General features: G+C 30.1%; 3 protein-coding genes across 5 annotated transcripts; 1 reads left to right on the plus strand and 2 right to left on the minus strand.

Moving 5' to 3' along the window:
* The first annotated feature begins 5,134 nt into the window (after window positions 1-5,134).
* Window positions 5,135-9,290, plus strand: LOC129286673 (U-box domain-containing protein 12-like). Its single transcript, XM_054922656.1, has 2 exons — window positions 5,135-5,729; window positions 8,255-9,290. The coding sequence occupies exons 1-2, from the start codon at window positions 5,227-5,229 to the stop codon at window positions 9,075-9,077; spliced, it is 1,326 nt and encodes a 441-aa protein (XP_054778631.1). The 5' UTR covers window positions 5,135-5,226; the 3' UTR covers window positions 9,078-9,290.
* Window positions 9,291-9,617: 327 nt separating this feature from the next.
* LOC129286674 (50S ribosomal protein L34, chloroplastic-like) lies at window positions 9,618-12,464 on the minus strand. 3 transcript variants are annotated; one of them, XR_008587496.1, is made up of 4 exons: window positions 12,202-12,464; window positions 11,201-11,476; window positions 10,551-10,632; window positions 9,618-9,887 (listed from the first exon to the last, which is right to left on the minus strand). XR_008587496.1 is itself a non-coding variant. In XM_054922658.1 (3 exons), exons 1-2 carry the CDS (start codon window positions 12,422-12,424, stop codon window positions 11,220-11,222), a joined length of 480 nt encoding a protein of 159 aa, XP_054778633.1. In that variant the 5' UTR covers window positions 12,425-12,464; the 3' UTR covers window positions 9,618-9,887; window positions 11,201-11,219. The 3 variants fall into 3 exon arrangements, 2 of the variants coding, with proteins under 2 accessions (XP_054778633.1, XP_054778632.1); XM_054922658.1 differs by lacking the exon at window positions 10,551-10,632; XM_054922657.1 differs by lacking the exons at window positions 9,618-9,887; window positions 10,551-10,632 and having other exon boundaries at window positions 11,096-11,476; window positions 12,202-12,463.
* Window positions 12,465-13,877: 1,413 nt separating this feature from the next.
* Window positions 13,878-14,855, minus strand: LOC129286252 (F-box protein At4g00893-like). The gene has a single exon (XM_054922256.1). It carries the CDS (start codon window positions 14,853-14,855, stop codon window positions 13,878-13,880), a length of 978 nt encoding a protein of 325 aa, XP_054778231.1.
* Window positions 14,856-15,838: the final 983 nt, after the last annotated feature.

A 15,838-nucleotide genomic window follows, 5' to 3' on the forward strand; every position in this document is an offset into this window, starting at 1 on the left:
AACTTTAATTTCTTAAATTTTTTACATATTTTCAAATTATACCCTCATTAAATGCTTTCTTTGTATAAATATTTGATAATGATAATTGAAATTTCAATGCATCATTTTTTAATAAGGGTTATAATAAATGAAGTAGAGGTATAGTTAAAAAAATAATTATAAAAATTACCCAATGTCCTGTATTTTTGATCAAACAAAATTTTTAAAAAATGTTTTATAATATAGTCTAAAGAGAGAGCATGGGCCAAATCTTTAGGATCTAAACCAATTTTTGCCATGTTATACGTGGAGCGATTTTTTTTTTCGATCAAGATACATGGAGCGATTTTAACCGAATGGAAGATTGATTGGAGCTGTTATTTTCATCTCTAAAGCTTCAACCAAATTGAAGATCGAAATTAGATTAGAGGTCACACAAGTAAAAAAAATAGTAACATGCTAATTAAGTGCATTTTTTAAGGTAAAGAGTATCAAATTTCATTCAAAAAAATTCTAATTAATCATGTTAATAGCTTAATATAATAATATTAATTAAATACAAACACATTCATACAACTAACAAGACAAATTTTTTCGAGCACTGTGTAGATTAAAAAAAAAGTGAATCATTCTTTTTTCATAGCTTATCAATAACGTAACTTCATATACTTATGATATTTTATATTAATGCTATACACTTTTAGAGATTCGAGAGAGTTTGCATCGGATTTTTCTCGTTCTAAATCAAAATTTAGCTGCTTATACTCCACAGAAAGTATATATTATTTTTAAATATAGGGCATTGGATAACTTGTATATTTATTTTTTTAACTATAGCTTTACTTCATTTATTATTATTTTTAAATCATGCATTGACATTTTAATTACTATTATCAAGCATTTTATATAAGATATTTAATGAGGATAAAAATGTAAAGATGTGAACATTTTTTAAAAATTTAAGATTTCAACTAATTAATATTATTCATAAATTATGAATTAATTAACTATAATTTATATGATGGTCTAGAGAGAGTATGAGATAGGTAGGAATAAATAAGCAATGCTTCGTTGTAATTAAATGCAAAAGAAAACTAATGGCTTAAATGAAAACCCATATCTTTAAGGGATCCTTGTAATTAATGAACAATTGACCAGTTGGTGGTGTGTGCCCCTTGCCCTTAAATGAAGGGAATTGGCCAAAACCCAATCAAACACATTAACATATTACTCCACATGAGAAATATCAGATCAGAAGCCAAGTACGCTGATTCAAATCAGATTTTGTGAGCAATTAATTAAGAATTGTATAGAAAGGAAGATTCATGGATCACATCCACCTCACGTGCTATGCAGATCTCCGTTACATCCCAAACCTACTCAAGTTTAATGCTTCCATGCATATGTAATATCTCTTAGGTACGTAATACACACACAAAAAAGCTATTGTAACATTTGTTAAATTAGTAAGGATGAGATTCATGCATTATAAAGTATGAGTCTTGCTATTACGTACTGTGAGGATTTTGTTAAGGAAAAATCGTAATTAAGGACTGACAAGAATCAATAATAACCATTCAGAATTATAAAATGTTGAAATTGAATTTCATGATCATGTCCTTTTTTGTGGTTTGAAAATATGTTTTGTCTAAAACACTCACATGTCTGAATGAAACACATGCATTTAGTCACTTAAGGCCTGTCTGAAATTATTTTTATTTTGTTGTTCTGAAAATTAATGTTTTGTAAATTATGTTTCGAGAACAAAATAATAATAAAAATAGGTATTTTTTTTATTTTTCTTTATTCTCCAGAACAATAATGTTTTTGTTTTTCTATTATTTAGAACAATATTTTGTTTGTTTGTTCTTTAAAACACCTTTTAAAAAGGCATTACCAAACAATTTTTTTTAAAAAAATAGAAAATTATTTTCAAAAGAGGTTGTCAAACAAGTTGCAATAATTAAAAGTTAGAAATAAAAATTTAAATTTTAGTTTGGCACGTTATATTTTACTAATTTTTTAAATCATTCAAATTAAGAAAATGCTTGCTCCTACGTATGAAGTCTCTTGAGTGCAGCATACTTGCTACTTTCATTTCTACTGGGGAAACAATAAAATAAAATATCCTTCTAAGTAAGTGGTGCATGTGTAAGAAGCGTATTTGACGATCAATGACAAATTAGATTGGATTGAAGAAAATATATTTTGTTTAATATAAATAAAAATATGAAATATTTATTATAATAATGGTATTATTATTGAATAATATATTGTTTCTAAAAATATGATCGTTAGTTTCTTATTCATACTATTATCTTTTTATTTTGTATGATAAAATCTTATCGCCTAATGCTGAGTCTATGCTGTTCAAAATTATTGCCTAAGGAAATAAATTTTAATTTGAAAGAATAACATTTTTTTGATGAAAAAATAAGATAAATATATATCCTCCAAAAAGTTTTTGGAATATTATTTAGATAAATTTTCATTTAGATGGTTTCATAATTTAGAAATAATATTATATTCCGGCGTACCAAAAGTTTGAACCCTACAATGTGGACCCTACCTATTAAAGATTAACGAATGATATTAGTTGAAACGGATGAGTAGGTCCCATTCTTTCATAATTATTTTCCGATTGGGCGGAGCACATGAACTTCCTATGTTTCGATATATTTCCTCCCTCCTTATATATAATTTTTTTAAAACATTTTTCATTCTTAAATATAAAAAGTTATCAGTTTATGTTTTAATAAATAAAATATTATACTTTTAGTACATTAAAAAGGAAAAAAAAAGTAAGTACTCATTAATTTACTTTAAAAAATATTTATTTTTTTTACAATAATTGGGGATAAAATTAAAATATTATTTTTAACTAAATAATTAATTTTTATTGATTTATGTGATTTAATTGAAAATATCTTATATACAGGGAATTAGGGATAGAGAGAGTATAATAAAAAATTATATCATATATTTTAAAAAACTAATTAATTATAATAATTATGCCTGAAAATAAAAAAGTTGGGCTAAAATATCATGTGTTAATCAATATAAAAATGTATTAATTATTTTTTTATTAATGTACATTATGAGGGATAATTTACAAAATATGTAATAAATACTTATTGAGATATATAATTTTGTGTAAAAAAATTAAAAGTGGTAATTTCCTTAATAGATAAAAATGAAGGGAGTACACACCAGATATATCCAACAATAAGTGTAAGACAGTTCTCTCGATTTACATTTAAACATTAGTTCTTCATACTGTAAGTGATTAAATTTTTCTTCTATATTCAATCCATGCTTATCCCAAATATATCATTATATCATAATTCTTCCCCTGCCATAATTTTAAGACCATATCAATGTCCAATAATAAAATACAAGTTTCAATCTCTCTTAATGATAAGTAATTTATTACTAGTTATTACTGGGTGTGTTTGTGTTTGTTTAATTTAAAAAAAAAAAAAAAAAACTCCGTTGATGGTAAGCCGTCATTCGAAATAATAGTGGAAAAGAGAAACAATTTTAGGTATCTCCCGGTTAGTTGATATTCACTCAAGATCTCATGTGATCATTAGAAATAAATAAAATAAAATAAAATAAAAAAATAAGATAAAAATAAATTAAATCTCCCTTTTCCTTATAATAAGTATGATAAAACTTATTAATATATACTATAAATATAAGAATTATCACACCCTCTAAAAATCTCATGAATCATAATTCCCAACTAATTAAATTACTCATCCTCTTTATAAATGCTTTCCTTTATCCCTTTTAATAATCTTATTTTCATTTTTCAATTCATTTTATTTTATTCCTTTTTAATAACAAAATGAACCTAAATTTTTAAACAATTCTGGGTTATATTGAATACAAAATTTATGCAAATCTCAGAAACAGAAATCTGTCAGATGAGCTATTAAATTATTAAGAAAATTAACTGTTAATTTAGGGAGATCAACAACTGTCTTTCCTTATCATTTCCCAATCTCTAGGCCTAATTTAGATTTTCTAGGAAAATTATGTATAAGGAACACAACTTTATAAAATTTAAAATTAGAGACTTATACAATTCAAATTACTAAGAAGGTTTTAGAGGCTTGCGATTTGTATTTTCTTAAGGCTTTACCAACAGTGGCTTTTTTCTTTTTTTCATTGCAAGAAATTAAAACTTTTCGTACAAGAATTTTGTACTATAAATAAATTATTGTACGAACTATTGCTTTCAATAAAAGAATATCAATAACTATCAGCAATGAAAAAATTATTGCATGTAATGCTGTATACAAATAGAGAAAAAAATAAAAATTTACATAAAGGAAAAAAAATGAGGGACTTTTAAATTTAAATTTAAGCAAGTTTAATTCGCAGTTACATAAAGGAGTATCATCCAAATGATCTTAGATTTATCAAAATAAATTTAAAAACAGTTTAAAATATAAAATATTTAGCAAATTGCGCTAATGTAAATAATTCGTCAAACTCTTTGTAATATGAAAAATAGTAAATATAAATATATGGCTGTAAATACTCATAAAAAATATACGGTTGTAAATCCAGGGGACTACAAAATTCAAATTCAATTTTTTAAAGTATGTTGACTAATTTAAATGTTAAAAGAAAAGTAATTATCATCATCTTCTTCAATCTTTTTAAATAAGGGCATTTTGATCTACCCATGATAAACCACTATTTAAGCATTTTGACTATAGTTTAAATGGTTAAAGTATAATATTGAAAGTCGATCAATCTAACAAATTGAATTAGTAAACTATTAAATCTGTATTTTAATTTATTCAATAAAATTCTTCAATCATAATTAATATAATCATAATTCACTTACAAATTTAATTATTAATCTTTAAATATATATTTTGATCGGTTCAATAACTAATCTTATTTATAATATGTCGTTAAAATCATGCTTTAAAACGGTTTAAGTCATTCATTATAAATTCTGCAAAATCATGCTCCTAAATATAATTTTTCGTGTTTATTATATATATATATATATATATATTCAGTATTTTAAATAATGATCTGAAATATACTGTGCCTCCACGTGTGCTCTGAGCTTTCCCTGTTTCTGGAATTCCCATAGCGCCTTCCAATGATCTCTCTTGTATTTGTCTAAAATAGAACAAATTATAAATAGGAGAACAAACCCAAAGGGTTCAATTCAAAAAGATTCATCAATCTCTCTCTTTCTATCTCACTCACAAGCCAAACATGGTTTCTTCTCCTTCTTCTTCATCCTTTTGGACTGCATCTTCCATAAACCTTCAATTCTTCACCCGAATCAAACGTTTTCTTCAATCCAAATCTTCTCGGAAACGCAGCCACAAGTCCGATCAATTTCGCGTATCAAAATTGAAATCAGAAATCAGCGATCAGAAGAATGAGAAGCCGCAGGTTGAAAAGATTGAAATGATCAAAGTTACGCAGAAACAGAGTGAGAGTATAGAAGAGGAGGAGAAGGAGGAGGAGGAGGAAGTGGAGTGTGAGATTTTGTTGCAGAGGTCTGTGAAGAAGCTCCACTTTGGTGATTGGGACGAGAAGGAGATTGCAGCCAAAGACATTGAAACTCTGGCGAAACGCGATGTCAAGGCTCGCAAGTTGATCATGGAGCTTGGCGTCGTGCCGGTGCTCGTCTCTATGGTGGCTTCCGACGTATCCAGCCGCCGGAGTTCCGCCGTCATGGCGTTGATTCAGCTCGCAGATGGAAGCTTCACGTAAGTTTTACAGTTCTCAACGTTCTCAGGCCCCTAATCAAAAACAAATTATTTCTTCACATTACATAATTAAATTTGAAACCTACAACTGACTATTTTCGTTGTTTCAAGAAATTAACCAATTTTTTGCCAAAAGAAAAAAAGAAATTCCCAATTGGATTAATCTTAATTAGATGGTTTGTAACTTCGCACTGTTCATGAATCATAATTCATTTGAATTTTGGTATTGTGTACAAATGGGAAAATTTTGAGTTTAATTTAAATTTGATCTTGTGGTTGATTTTGTTCATTATTCCTATTTAGATTAGATATTTAGAAGGTGCCGCCGTTTGGACTGATTCTTCGTTTGAAATCATTAGTTGAACAGATTTCGAATAACGCAATAAGTGGGCGGGCGGTGAAATGAATAGTTGAGGTTGTTACGTGGAACTTAGAAATTCTTAGAATTTAGTAGCTAGCGTTTATATTATCAATTTAAATATTCTATCATTAATTTAATCATATTTAATTTTAAAAATAATTAATGCAAAATAAAATAATTTAATTTAATTACATCTCTTAATTAAATTTTATGTTAGGACCTAACTGATGAATAAGATATATGGAGCAATCGATAGAATTGTATTTGTATGAGTCAATCTCCACTACAAGGTGCACGAATGCTTGTTACATGTTGTCTTCTCATGCTTTTTTTTTTTTGTCACTTTCTTCTCAACTTGTTTTTGTGAATAATATTCAAAAGTGCATATTTAATTTTCTAATTTTATATAACATTTGAGTTTAATTTTTTTAAATTTTATAAAGTATTTTTAGTTATATAATTCTAACACCATTAATTTTAATAATATATGCATCAATTATCGTTATTTCAAAAATTAAATTTAATGTGTTAACATTTAAAAATATTTTATTAATATTTAAATTTTAGTATCAATATTTTTTGTTAATAAAACAAATAATATTATAGTTAGAGACTAAAAATATATTTTATAAAATTTAGAAACTAAAACAAAATCTTGTGTAAAATTAGAAGAGTGTATTTTTACTTAAATAATTGAACATTAACATTTTTTAATAGTACCAGGTTACAGTAAATATACAATTACAAAGTAATGGCAGTGAGCTTCGGCTGGTATATGGTTCAGATGGCATCTTTCAAAATTTTATTAAAGCTAAATTATACACATTTTTCTTAAATTTTGAACCAGGTGCAAATTACCCTGTTGACTATTTTTTTTTTTTTTGGAAAAAACATACCCTCCTAAATTTTCAAGTTTGTGTAAATAAACCCTTATTATCAGTTGTTTTATAATTTATTTTGTTATTTCACTAACGAAACACAATGTGTCATTGATCATATTCCTTTAAGCATTATTTTTGTGTGTGCATATATAACCCTCTAAACATGAGTTCAAAGTAGATAACTATTCACACAAGTCATCATGTGTAGAAAAACCCTTGTCATATCATATTCTTTTGTGAATAATGGCCAAATTAGTTGCATCAATATAATGGTTTGGGAAGATTTATTGTTAAATTGTAGAGGCCAACGATGTAAACCGAAGTTGAAGGGGTTATTAAAATATAACCAAAAAAAAAAAAAACAGTATTGGCTCTTTCAACTTAGCTGGGCTGACTTGTGCTCATGGATTTTATCTGCTTTATTGCTGTTTCAATGGATAAGGATTCTGTTTATGCTTCGTTAATCTCTTTAAACATGCTACTATATCTTAATCAACAATCATCAATAATACTCCAATAACTTATTCTCATCACCATCTTTCATGGATTAAGCTCCCACTAAAATTCAAACTCCGATCCCCAAAATCTTAAGTACGATGTTGCTTGTTGAACCAGAAGAAGATGAATTCCAAAGTAATCTTCTATAGGCTGAAATGTTGTAGAAGTGATCAACGTAATTAAATTTCCAATGATGGCACTAAATCTGAGAATATACATTTTGCCACTATTTTCGGATCACATTAATTTGCTCAAAATCCCACTGTCACTCCAGTACTGTGTCAGTAGTATTTAGTTGGAAGAATAAGCATGTTTATAATTAAATCTCCAAAATTTATATGCTACTACCTGACTGCCAGCTATGGTAACAATAAAAATATTTTCGAGGCAATATTTTGCCCTAGATTTAATTAATCACATGTTATAAAATATAGGTCAGTTGGTAAGATTCCTATATAATCTTAGATTTATATTGTCAAGTCCAATTTGTCGACCTGATCTTTCCAACATTGATACTGATTTCAGATTCTGATTGACTTCTCTCACCGTTAAATGGTTTATTCAAAATATACGTGATAACAAAACGAAAAGGAAAATCATTTATCTATAAGGAAGTTGAATCTGCCTAAAAAACCTGTCCTTATTTATATACAAATTCAACCTAGTGGGAAGCTTATTGAATAATTTGAGTCAATACATTATATTGATATTTGTTTTGAACCTAACTTTGACTTAGTTGAAACATGTTTTTAGTTTCTTTACCAAAGAGTTTGTTCTTTCTTTAGGAACAAGGCCATGGTAGTGGAGGCAGGAATATTGTCCAAGTTACCTAAGAGGATTGACCTTGTAGACGAATCGACAAGAAGTCAAATTTCAGAGTTGCTTCTGTCATTATCATCTTTAGCAACCACACAGTACCCTTTTTCATCACTGGACTTACTCCCATTTCTCAGAGACATTCTTCAGTCAAACTCAAGCTTTGATACCAAACAGTCATGTCTAGGAGCCATATTCAATCTCTCAGCTATTTTAGAGAATGCAGGGCCTTTAGTTTCTAGTGGGTTTATTCCCATACTTCTAGAACTTTCATCAGAAAAACAACTTTCAGAGAGAGCACTGGCCTCACTTGGGAACTTAATTGTGACATTGATGGGGAAGAAAGCAATAGAAGAGAGCTCAATGGTACCAGAGAGCTTGATTGAGATCTTGTCATGGGAAGATAAGCCAAAATGTCAAGAGATTTCAACTTATATTCTGATGATTCTCGCTCATCAAAGCTCATCACAGAGACAGAAGATGGCCAAGGCAGGGATTGTTCATGTGCTTCTTGAAGTGGTTTTATTGGGAAGCACTTTGGCTCAGAAGAGAGCTTCAAAACTGTTGCAATGGTTTAAGGATGAAAGGCAAGTGAGAATGGGCCCACATTCTGGCCCACAAACATCAAGAACAACCTTTTCTATGGGTTCACCTCTGAATCAAATGGAGGCAAGGGAAGGGAAGAGAATGATGAAGAGTTTGGTCAAGGAAAGTTTACATAGGAATATGGAAATAATTACTGAGAGAGCAAATATTGCGGCTGGAGAATCTTCTCTAAGTTCAATTCTTTAATAATCAGTACAAGTTCCAAGAGTTTGCCTTACTGATTGAGCTTTCTTTTCCTCCCTTTTCTTTTTAGACTTTTTTTGGACTTTTCAATCTCATTAGTTCTAGAATGATGACATCATTTAGTAGGAAAGAAAATGCAAATGATGGCCTTAGGTGGAAATCTCACCAACTTGTGTATCTTGACCAGTATCAATGAAAAGTCTTCAGACATAAAAACTTGTGTAGCTTTAGGAGTTCAATTTGTAGCATAATAATACACCGGTCTGAAACTCAACTTGAATAATTTAGACATTGCCCTGAGTTGGGCTCACTCTAATTCCTAGGCCTGAAGAGTCCAACATTGCATGAGTTGTTTTCTTAATTTCTTTCTGGGTTGTCTTTTCAAAATAATAATAATAATAATCATCTTAATTTCTCTGGAATCTATTTGCAATCCAATCCATTAATGACCTAAATTCAGTTTTCTGACTTCTAGGAGTACCTAAAGAGCACCATTCATAAGATGATATGCAATAAAAATTCTCAATACTGACACTCCCAAGATATAAAAGATAATAAATGAGTCATGCATCACAGTTTGTCAAAGCAACAACCACAAGTCTGCTTTAAGTATCTAGAATAATAGCGTTCATGCTTTAAGAATAACCACAATACTAGATCTTGAATTGGGCATCTCAGCCAAGTTAGCCATCTTCCAACGCTATCTTAATATATTATTATTGTTCAGTTTTGCAGAAGATATGCATGAATGGACAGAACAAAAGAAACAGCTGCATCTATCCAAGGAACTGGTATTTTGCAGAAAAGTTCAACCTAAACATCAATCATTTTATCGAGTTAATGATCAATATTCTCTAATGCAGGATATAAGGTGGCAATCTAACTAAGATCACTGCATCTAAATAATTCAGATTTCAGATACAAATTTATTATCAGAAAAGGGAAATTTTCTTGTCTCATCAGAAAAAAAGGATTATTAACTCAATTCTAGCCTCATGACATGTTTTTCATCATAGACATTACTAAGTCAATAGACACCAAAACAATCCTAGAAGACACGACTCTAGATTCATATTGGCCATCATGGTTATAAACACAAATTGAATCAGACAGACTGGTTAGACAAGTGAGCCAGTGAACTATATATTTTGGTTAGGTCCTGACCAGCCCAAGAATTAAGCTATTGAAAACTGATGGAAAAAAAAAAAAAAACCCAGTAAAAACTGGTCTTTTATTTTTTATATGATTATATTTACATAAAATACAACTATATTAAATTAATTATGATCAATTGGACCATAGTTCAACTACAATCAGACAAATAAACTTTTAACCAACGTCTCCAACAATTCAACAACTGATTTGGTTCTCAAAACATTACTATCCACAGTGCCTCTGGTAATCCCTATTAGCATAATGGTTAGCAGTTACCACAACAACTGCATCAAATCAAAAAATAAGGAAAAAATATCATACCACCTGTTGAGGGTAAACTGTGAAGATTAATCAGAATTCAACAAAAATAGTACATCTCGGGGCACAGCTGTACCTCCAACCACTATAAATGAAGCAGATAAACATGAATGAAGTATCAAATGGCTTAACCACTAACAACATTAAGATCGCTCCACTATAATAGGGGAAAGGAGGGAAATATAATTGTTGAGTCTTAAACCTTTATTCTGTAGTAGTACCCTCTGATGTAGAATCTTAAGTAAAGGAATGTACCGACACTTTTCAAATATGATTCCTCAGTTTTAACACAGAGCAGACCCTTTGTGATAGACAAATGAGTTTAAAATGGATTATGTAAAGATAAAATGTAGGTGCAAATGTAAACAATGAGATAATGTAGAATAGAAACACAAGAGTAAAGACCAATGATTACAAGTCGAATAGAACAATAATAAGGAAGATCGTGCACGCACAACTAATTGCCTAAAACGACTGACTTAGTCATTTCAGTAAGGGTGATTGGTGGCAATCGGCTTTGGAACAACTAACAAGCAATTAACAAGATCTGGTCATAAGAAAGGATAATTTTCTTGAGATATAGAGATTACAAAAGCCAATAGTTCAACGGGGGCTCGGAATTTAAATAAGTTCATGGGAATTAAAGCTTTTACCTAATGAAATAGAATAAACTTAAGCACGTTTGCCACTATTTGGATTAGACTTTGGGCAAAGGACCTTCCGTCCCTTGGCACGTCGGCGCTTAAGTACTGCTCTTCCACTTGTAGTCCTCATCCGTCTGCGAAAACCATGAGTCCGTGCCAGTGATTTGCGTGATCTGTTCCTCTTGGTCATACAAAGAGCAGCTTTGCCTGCCCTAACAACTAGCCTGCCACCATTTCCCCTTCTATTACCAACATCAGGTTTAAAATCCAGACCCAGTGATATGCCTGAAAATTGAAAATCAGCTCCGAGTAAAGTCAACCCTAATCTGAAGAGAGCTCTTCGTTATATATTTCTTGAAATCACAAATAACTAAGAATGCCAAAAGGTCAGAAAATAACAAAATCAAACAAAATTCTACGTATCATACATAACAACACAGGCTCCTTCTCATTCATATTTGTTAGTTAGCTGAGAGAGGCGTAAACCAAATGTGAAAAAGTAATGACTAATTAACTGATTAAGCATGACAAGAGCAGAAAACCAGAACATCAATCACGTTTCTGTGAAGTATTCACTGTTAATAGAGTAAAACCATAACACACTTTGTCATTCTCCTGTTCCTCGTTGACATCTACCTCAGAGATAAAATAGGAATTATTCAGTTAGCAATTTAGCAGTGTAAAAATAGAGTAAAACAAGGGTTCAGAGAATGTTTAAATCAGTTGTGTTCACTTCTTTCGTCAAACCACCTCTATCATCTCTCACTGCCCTCTATTCTCACAGAACTATGTCTAAAAAATAATTACTAATGTTTTTTCGCATATGAGAACCTGCTCAATTCATTTTTTTTTTAATTTCCACCTATTAACACAGCAAGCCCCTCCGAAATTGCTATAAAGATTTGAAATTTCAATTGAACCGAACTGAGAGAAAAATTAAAGCACAAGTCACAGTAGGCTTCGGAAACAATTACATTAAGAGGAAAAGAAACACGATTATGCATAATTACCGGAAACAGAAGAGGGGAAAGAGAGAGACGGAGAAGAGCAGAGGAAGGAGCAGTGAAGTAGCGAAGAACGATAGGCAGAGGAATTGTGGGAAACATTCAAGGACAGCGACCTGTGTCTGGAAGAACCAGTAAGGAATGTGAGGGAAGCTGAAGGACTTCGAGCACTCATGCCTCCACGGGTTACCGAAGGAGACAGCGTTAACGCCATTGTCGAAGAAGCCATTATCTTGTTCTGCCTTTGGCCTGTCTCGCTCCTCTCTGTTATCCCAACGTCTTGTCCTCAAGAGTGTGTGTGTGTGTGTTTTTTTTTTTTTTACTTTTTTTTGGTAATGTAATTGTAAGTGTAATTTATTTAATGACAAATTTTTTAAAAAAATTAATAATAAATTTTTTTAATAAAAAATTAATCTTAAATTTTTTTAAAATTATATAAATAATGATTTAATTCTTCAAAATGTTATGATGTTACTAAAATTTTTAGAAACCTCTATATTAATAAATTTTAATAGACTTATTATTTTTAATAAAAAATAAAATAATATTTTTAATTTAAAATTTATTAATATAAAAGTTCTTAAAATTTTTAATAAAATTATAGTATTTTGAAAAAATAAATTGTCATTTATATAATTTAAAAACATTTTATCATCATTTTTTTAATTGACCATAATTTTTTTAATTTTTTTAAAATGTAATCCCTTTACGTTTATCCTAGTTTAATTCATGAATTGAAATTAAACTATAATAAATTCTACATGAAATACGCATGGTATTCGAATTTTAAAGGGACACAATTTTTAGGATTAGAGTACAGGATTTATTTATCCATCAGCCATTTCAGTCCTAACCAAATATAAGCTCATTTTCGCGTGAATCTCTTGAATTAAAAAGCTTAGTTAAAGGTAGTCAATAATTATAACCTTTTCAAAAATCATACTTTTTTAAATTTTCAATTATTCAATTTTATTGAAAAATATGAGATGATGGGCAGACTCTTATTTTCCAACCTACTATTATTATCAAAAGTTATTCTACGAAATATCAAATTAGTAAAAATTAACCATTGTAATGAAATTTAATGTTTAAATATATTTTTTAACAAGTTTCCACAAACTAAAAATTATTTGAAATGTAATCAAGGTCAGTTTTCATCATTGGAAAGTAATTGAAAACTGTTTAAACATTAAAAGTAACTTTTGGAAAGTAATCCAAATCAGCTTATGAAAAATGGATCATTTTCAAAACATTGCAAATAAACTTTCTGAATTAAAACAATTACTCAAACAGCTTGAAAGTTCCTAAAAAAAATTTTTGATCTCTCAAAAGTTGTAAGCAAATATATATGTCTTTGTTAGTTCATATTTCAGATTTTCATCCTGATGTAAATCCTACTCCTTTCAACAAAAGATAAACTCATCATTGGCAATTCAACTAAACATTAGATCAGAAGTCTAAAAAAAGAGAAACAAATTTTAGATCAAGGAATGAGAAATATCTCCAAAATGTGCCAGTAGATCAGACCAAAAGGAAATCCTGATTAACCTCAAATATTCAAATCAAAACATCTAACACTAGGCAAAATTATCAAGTTCACTTCAAAACTGATCAATAAACTGTATACAGAGATGATGATCCAGGTTTATTAAAAAACTACTATATATGCAAGTTCTTCATCATCACCATCTTTGATCTTGTGATATTTGATGGAATCTTGGTTGGAGCCATACACCTTTCAATTCCCTACGTAGCATAGATTCCTTGTACTGATCGTCCTCAAGAACTTCATGCGGAATCACACGATCATTAGCATCACCTCTAAGAATCATAGCCCCACATATTGATATAGAACAAGGATCTTCAATTCCAAGAAGCTTCTTCATCTTATCAGACATTGAAGAGAAAGATTCCTTCTTGGCCCAATTCTTATCCACCCAGTAGTCCAATTTTTCAGCAGTATCTATCTTTGGGTTTCTAGTTGGGCTAAGCATATAATTCAACCATTTCATCGTATCATATTCAAATGACACTAATGCTCTTGATGATTCAGCCAAGAAGTGAAAAGCTCTTTTATAAAGTGCACTACTTTTTATCCTATCAAGAAATGCGATTGGGCATATATGCTCATGAAAGGTCCATTCAGATTCACCACGATGAAGCCTACAAAGTTTCAGTGTTTCTTTATCCTTGCGCTTGATGGCTACTACAGTACAATCTGGATTCGTAGGGTAAGATGAAAATGCTGCAAAAAGGTGGTCTGATTCTGATTCTGATTGTTCTGAGGTTAATGGACATCGAGGGATTTCAATTCTTGCCCTAGAAAATGGGCAAAAGAAGAAGAGTGAATCGTCATTCTTGCAGTACAGAAGAAGCCATCCAACGAAAGAAGCGAGACATGTCGATTCAGCCATCTCAGGAATCTCAATCTTGTAGATTCTATCGTTGTTGGTTAATAAGGAACATTGAGCAGCTTCACCGTATAACAAGAACCAAGGTTTGGGTATTGAGGATTCGATTTCGGCTGAAGCATGTGAAGAAGATGATCTCCAGTAATGACAGACACCACGAAAACTGAGAAGATCAATTAGCCCTAATTGTTCTGAGATTGTCGAGGCAAGATCGGAATGCAGATCGGACCAGTTCTTTTTTTCCTCCATTTTCATTCGGTTAAAAATTATAGCTTTCTGTAACCAATACAAAAAGATAGCTTTCTTGAAGAAACTTCATCCAAGAACAGAAATTTTGGAACTGTACATAAGAAATCTATAACTAGTTGTCAAGTAAAACATGAACTGTTATCTGACTTTGAATCAAATGCTACGTCGGTTCTTGAAAATGCATGCTTTAATATAACTATATTTAATAACAATATAAAAGAACTACTCAGCAACACAACAAACTAGAAACGTCACGATCGCGATGTGTGAAAGAGAAAAGACTGATGAAGAAGAAAGGAGGGCTTTGGCGTACCGTTTTGATCCTTGCAGAGGCATAAGGAATTGGAACCGACGAGGGATAAGTTTTGTATATAAAGTAAATCACCTGGCGATAAATTTGAGAAGAGTATCGATTATGTCGTCGAATTTGTTAAGAATAATCATCAATTTATCAAGCAATAAATACTCTAATGAATTATAAGTTACAATATCTTTTTTGCCAACCCAATAAATTACAATATTTGTTCAAACAGGGTTCATTAATTAGATTTTTTTGGCCAAGGGCTTTAGATTCAAATATATAAATTTAATAGATACCTAAGGCGTACGTGTTTGCTTTCAGTTTTTAAAAACAAAAGAGTAAAAAAATAAAAAATAAAACTTGTTTAGGTAATTAGTGTTTTAGATTCAAAACTGTTTTCACTTTTTGTACGTTCTCAAAAATTTAAAAAAAAAAAAGAAAAGAAACATCTTTAAACTGATTTTTTTAAGCATAATATATTTTTTTATACAATTAAGAGCTACCCAATGAAGAGAAGGGTATACCTGGCAATGGCCCAGCAGATATAATTGACACGCGAAATCTCAAAAAGTCAGCTTACTTGAAAACAGAATTTGCAGTGCAGAACGTGCATGGTATTGATGCAGGTAATTTGGATAATTTGGAATGCAAGGAATGATGAAGGTAACGCTTGTGTAAGGAA

The sequence above is a fragment of the Prosopis cineraria genome, unplaced genomic scaffold, assembly GCF_029017545.1.
Source record: "Prosopis cineraria cultivar Desert tree isolate PC_DT_omini unplaced genomic scaffold, ASM2901754v1 PC11, whole genome shotgun sequence".
NCBI classification, from domain to species: Eukaryota; Viridiplantae; Streptophyta; class Magnoliopsida; order Fabales; family Fabaceae; genus Prosopis; species Prosopis cineraria.

Bases quoted from the DNA above. Each gene is read 5' to 3' on its own strand.
- LOC129286673 (XM_054922656.1), top strand. From the start codon at position 5,227: ATGGTTTCTTCTCCTTCTTCTTCATCCTTTTGGACTGCATCTTCCATA. The intron at 5,730-8,254 runs GTAAGTTTTACA...TTCTTTCTTTAG, and splicing joins CTCGCAGATGGAAGCTTCAC to GAACAAGGCCATGGTAGTGG.
- LOC129286252 (XM_054922256.1), bottom strand. From the start codon at position 14,855: ATGGAGGAAAAAAAGAACTGGTCCGATCTGCATTCCGATCTTGCCTCG.
- LOC129286674 (XM_054922658.1), bottom strand. From the start codon at position 12,424: ATGGCTTCTTCGACAATGGCGTTAACGCTGTCTCCTTCGGTAACCCGT. The intron at 11,477-12,201 runs GTAATTATGCAT...TTCAATTTTCAG, and splicing joins TTTCCCCTCTTCTGTTTCCG to GCATATCACTGGGTCTGGAT.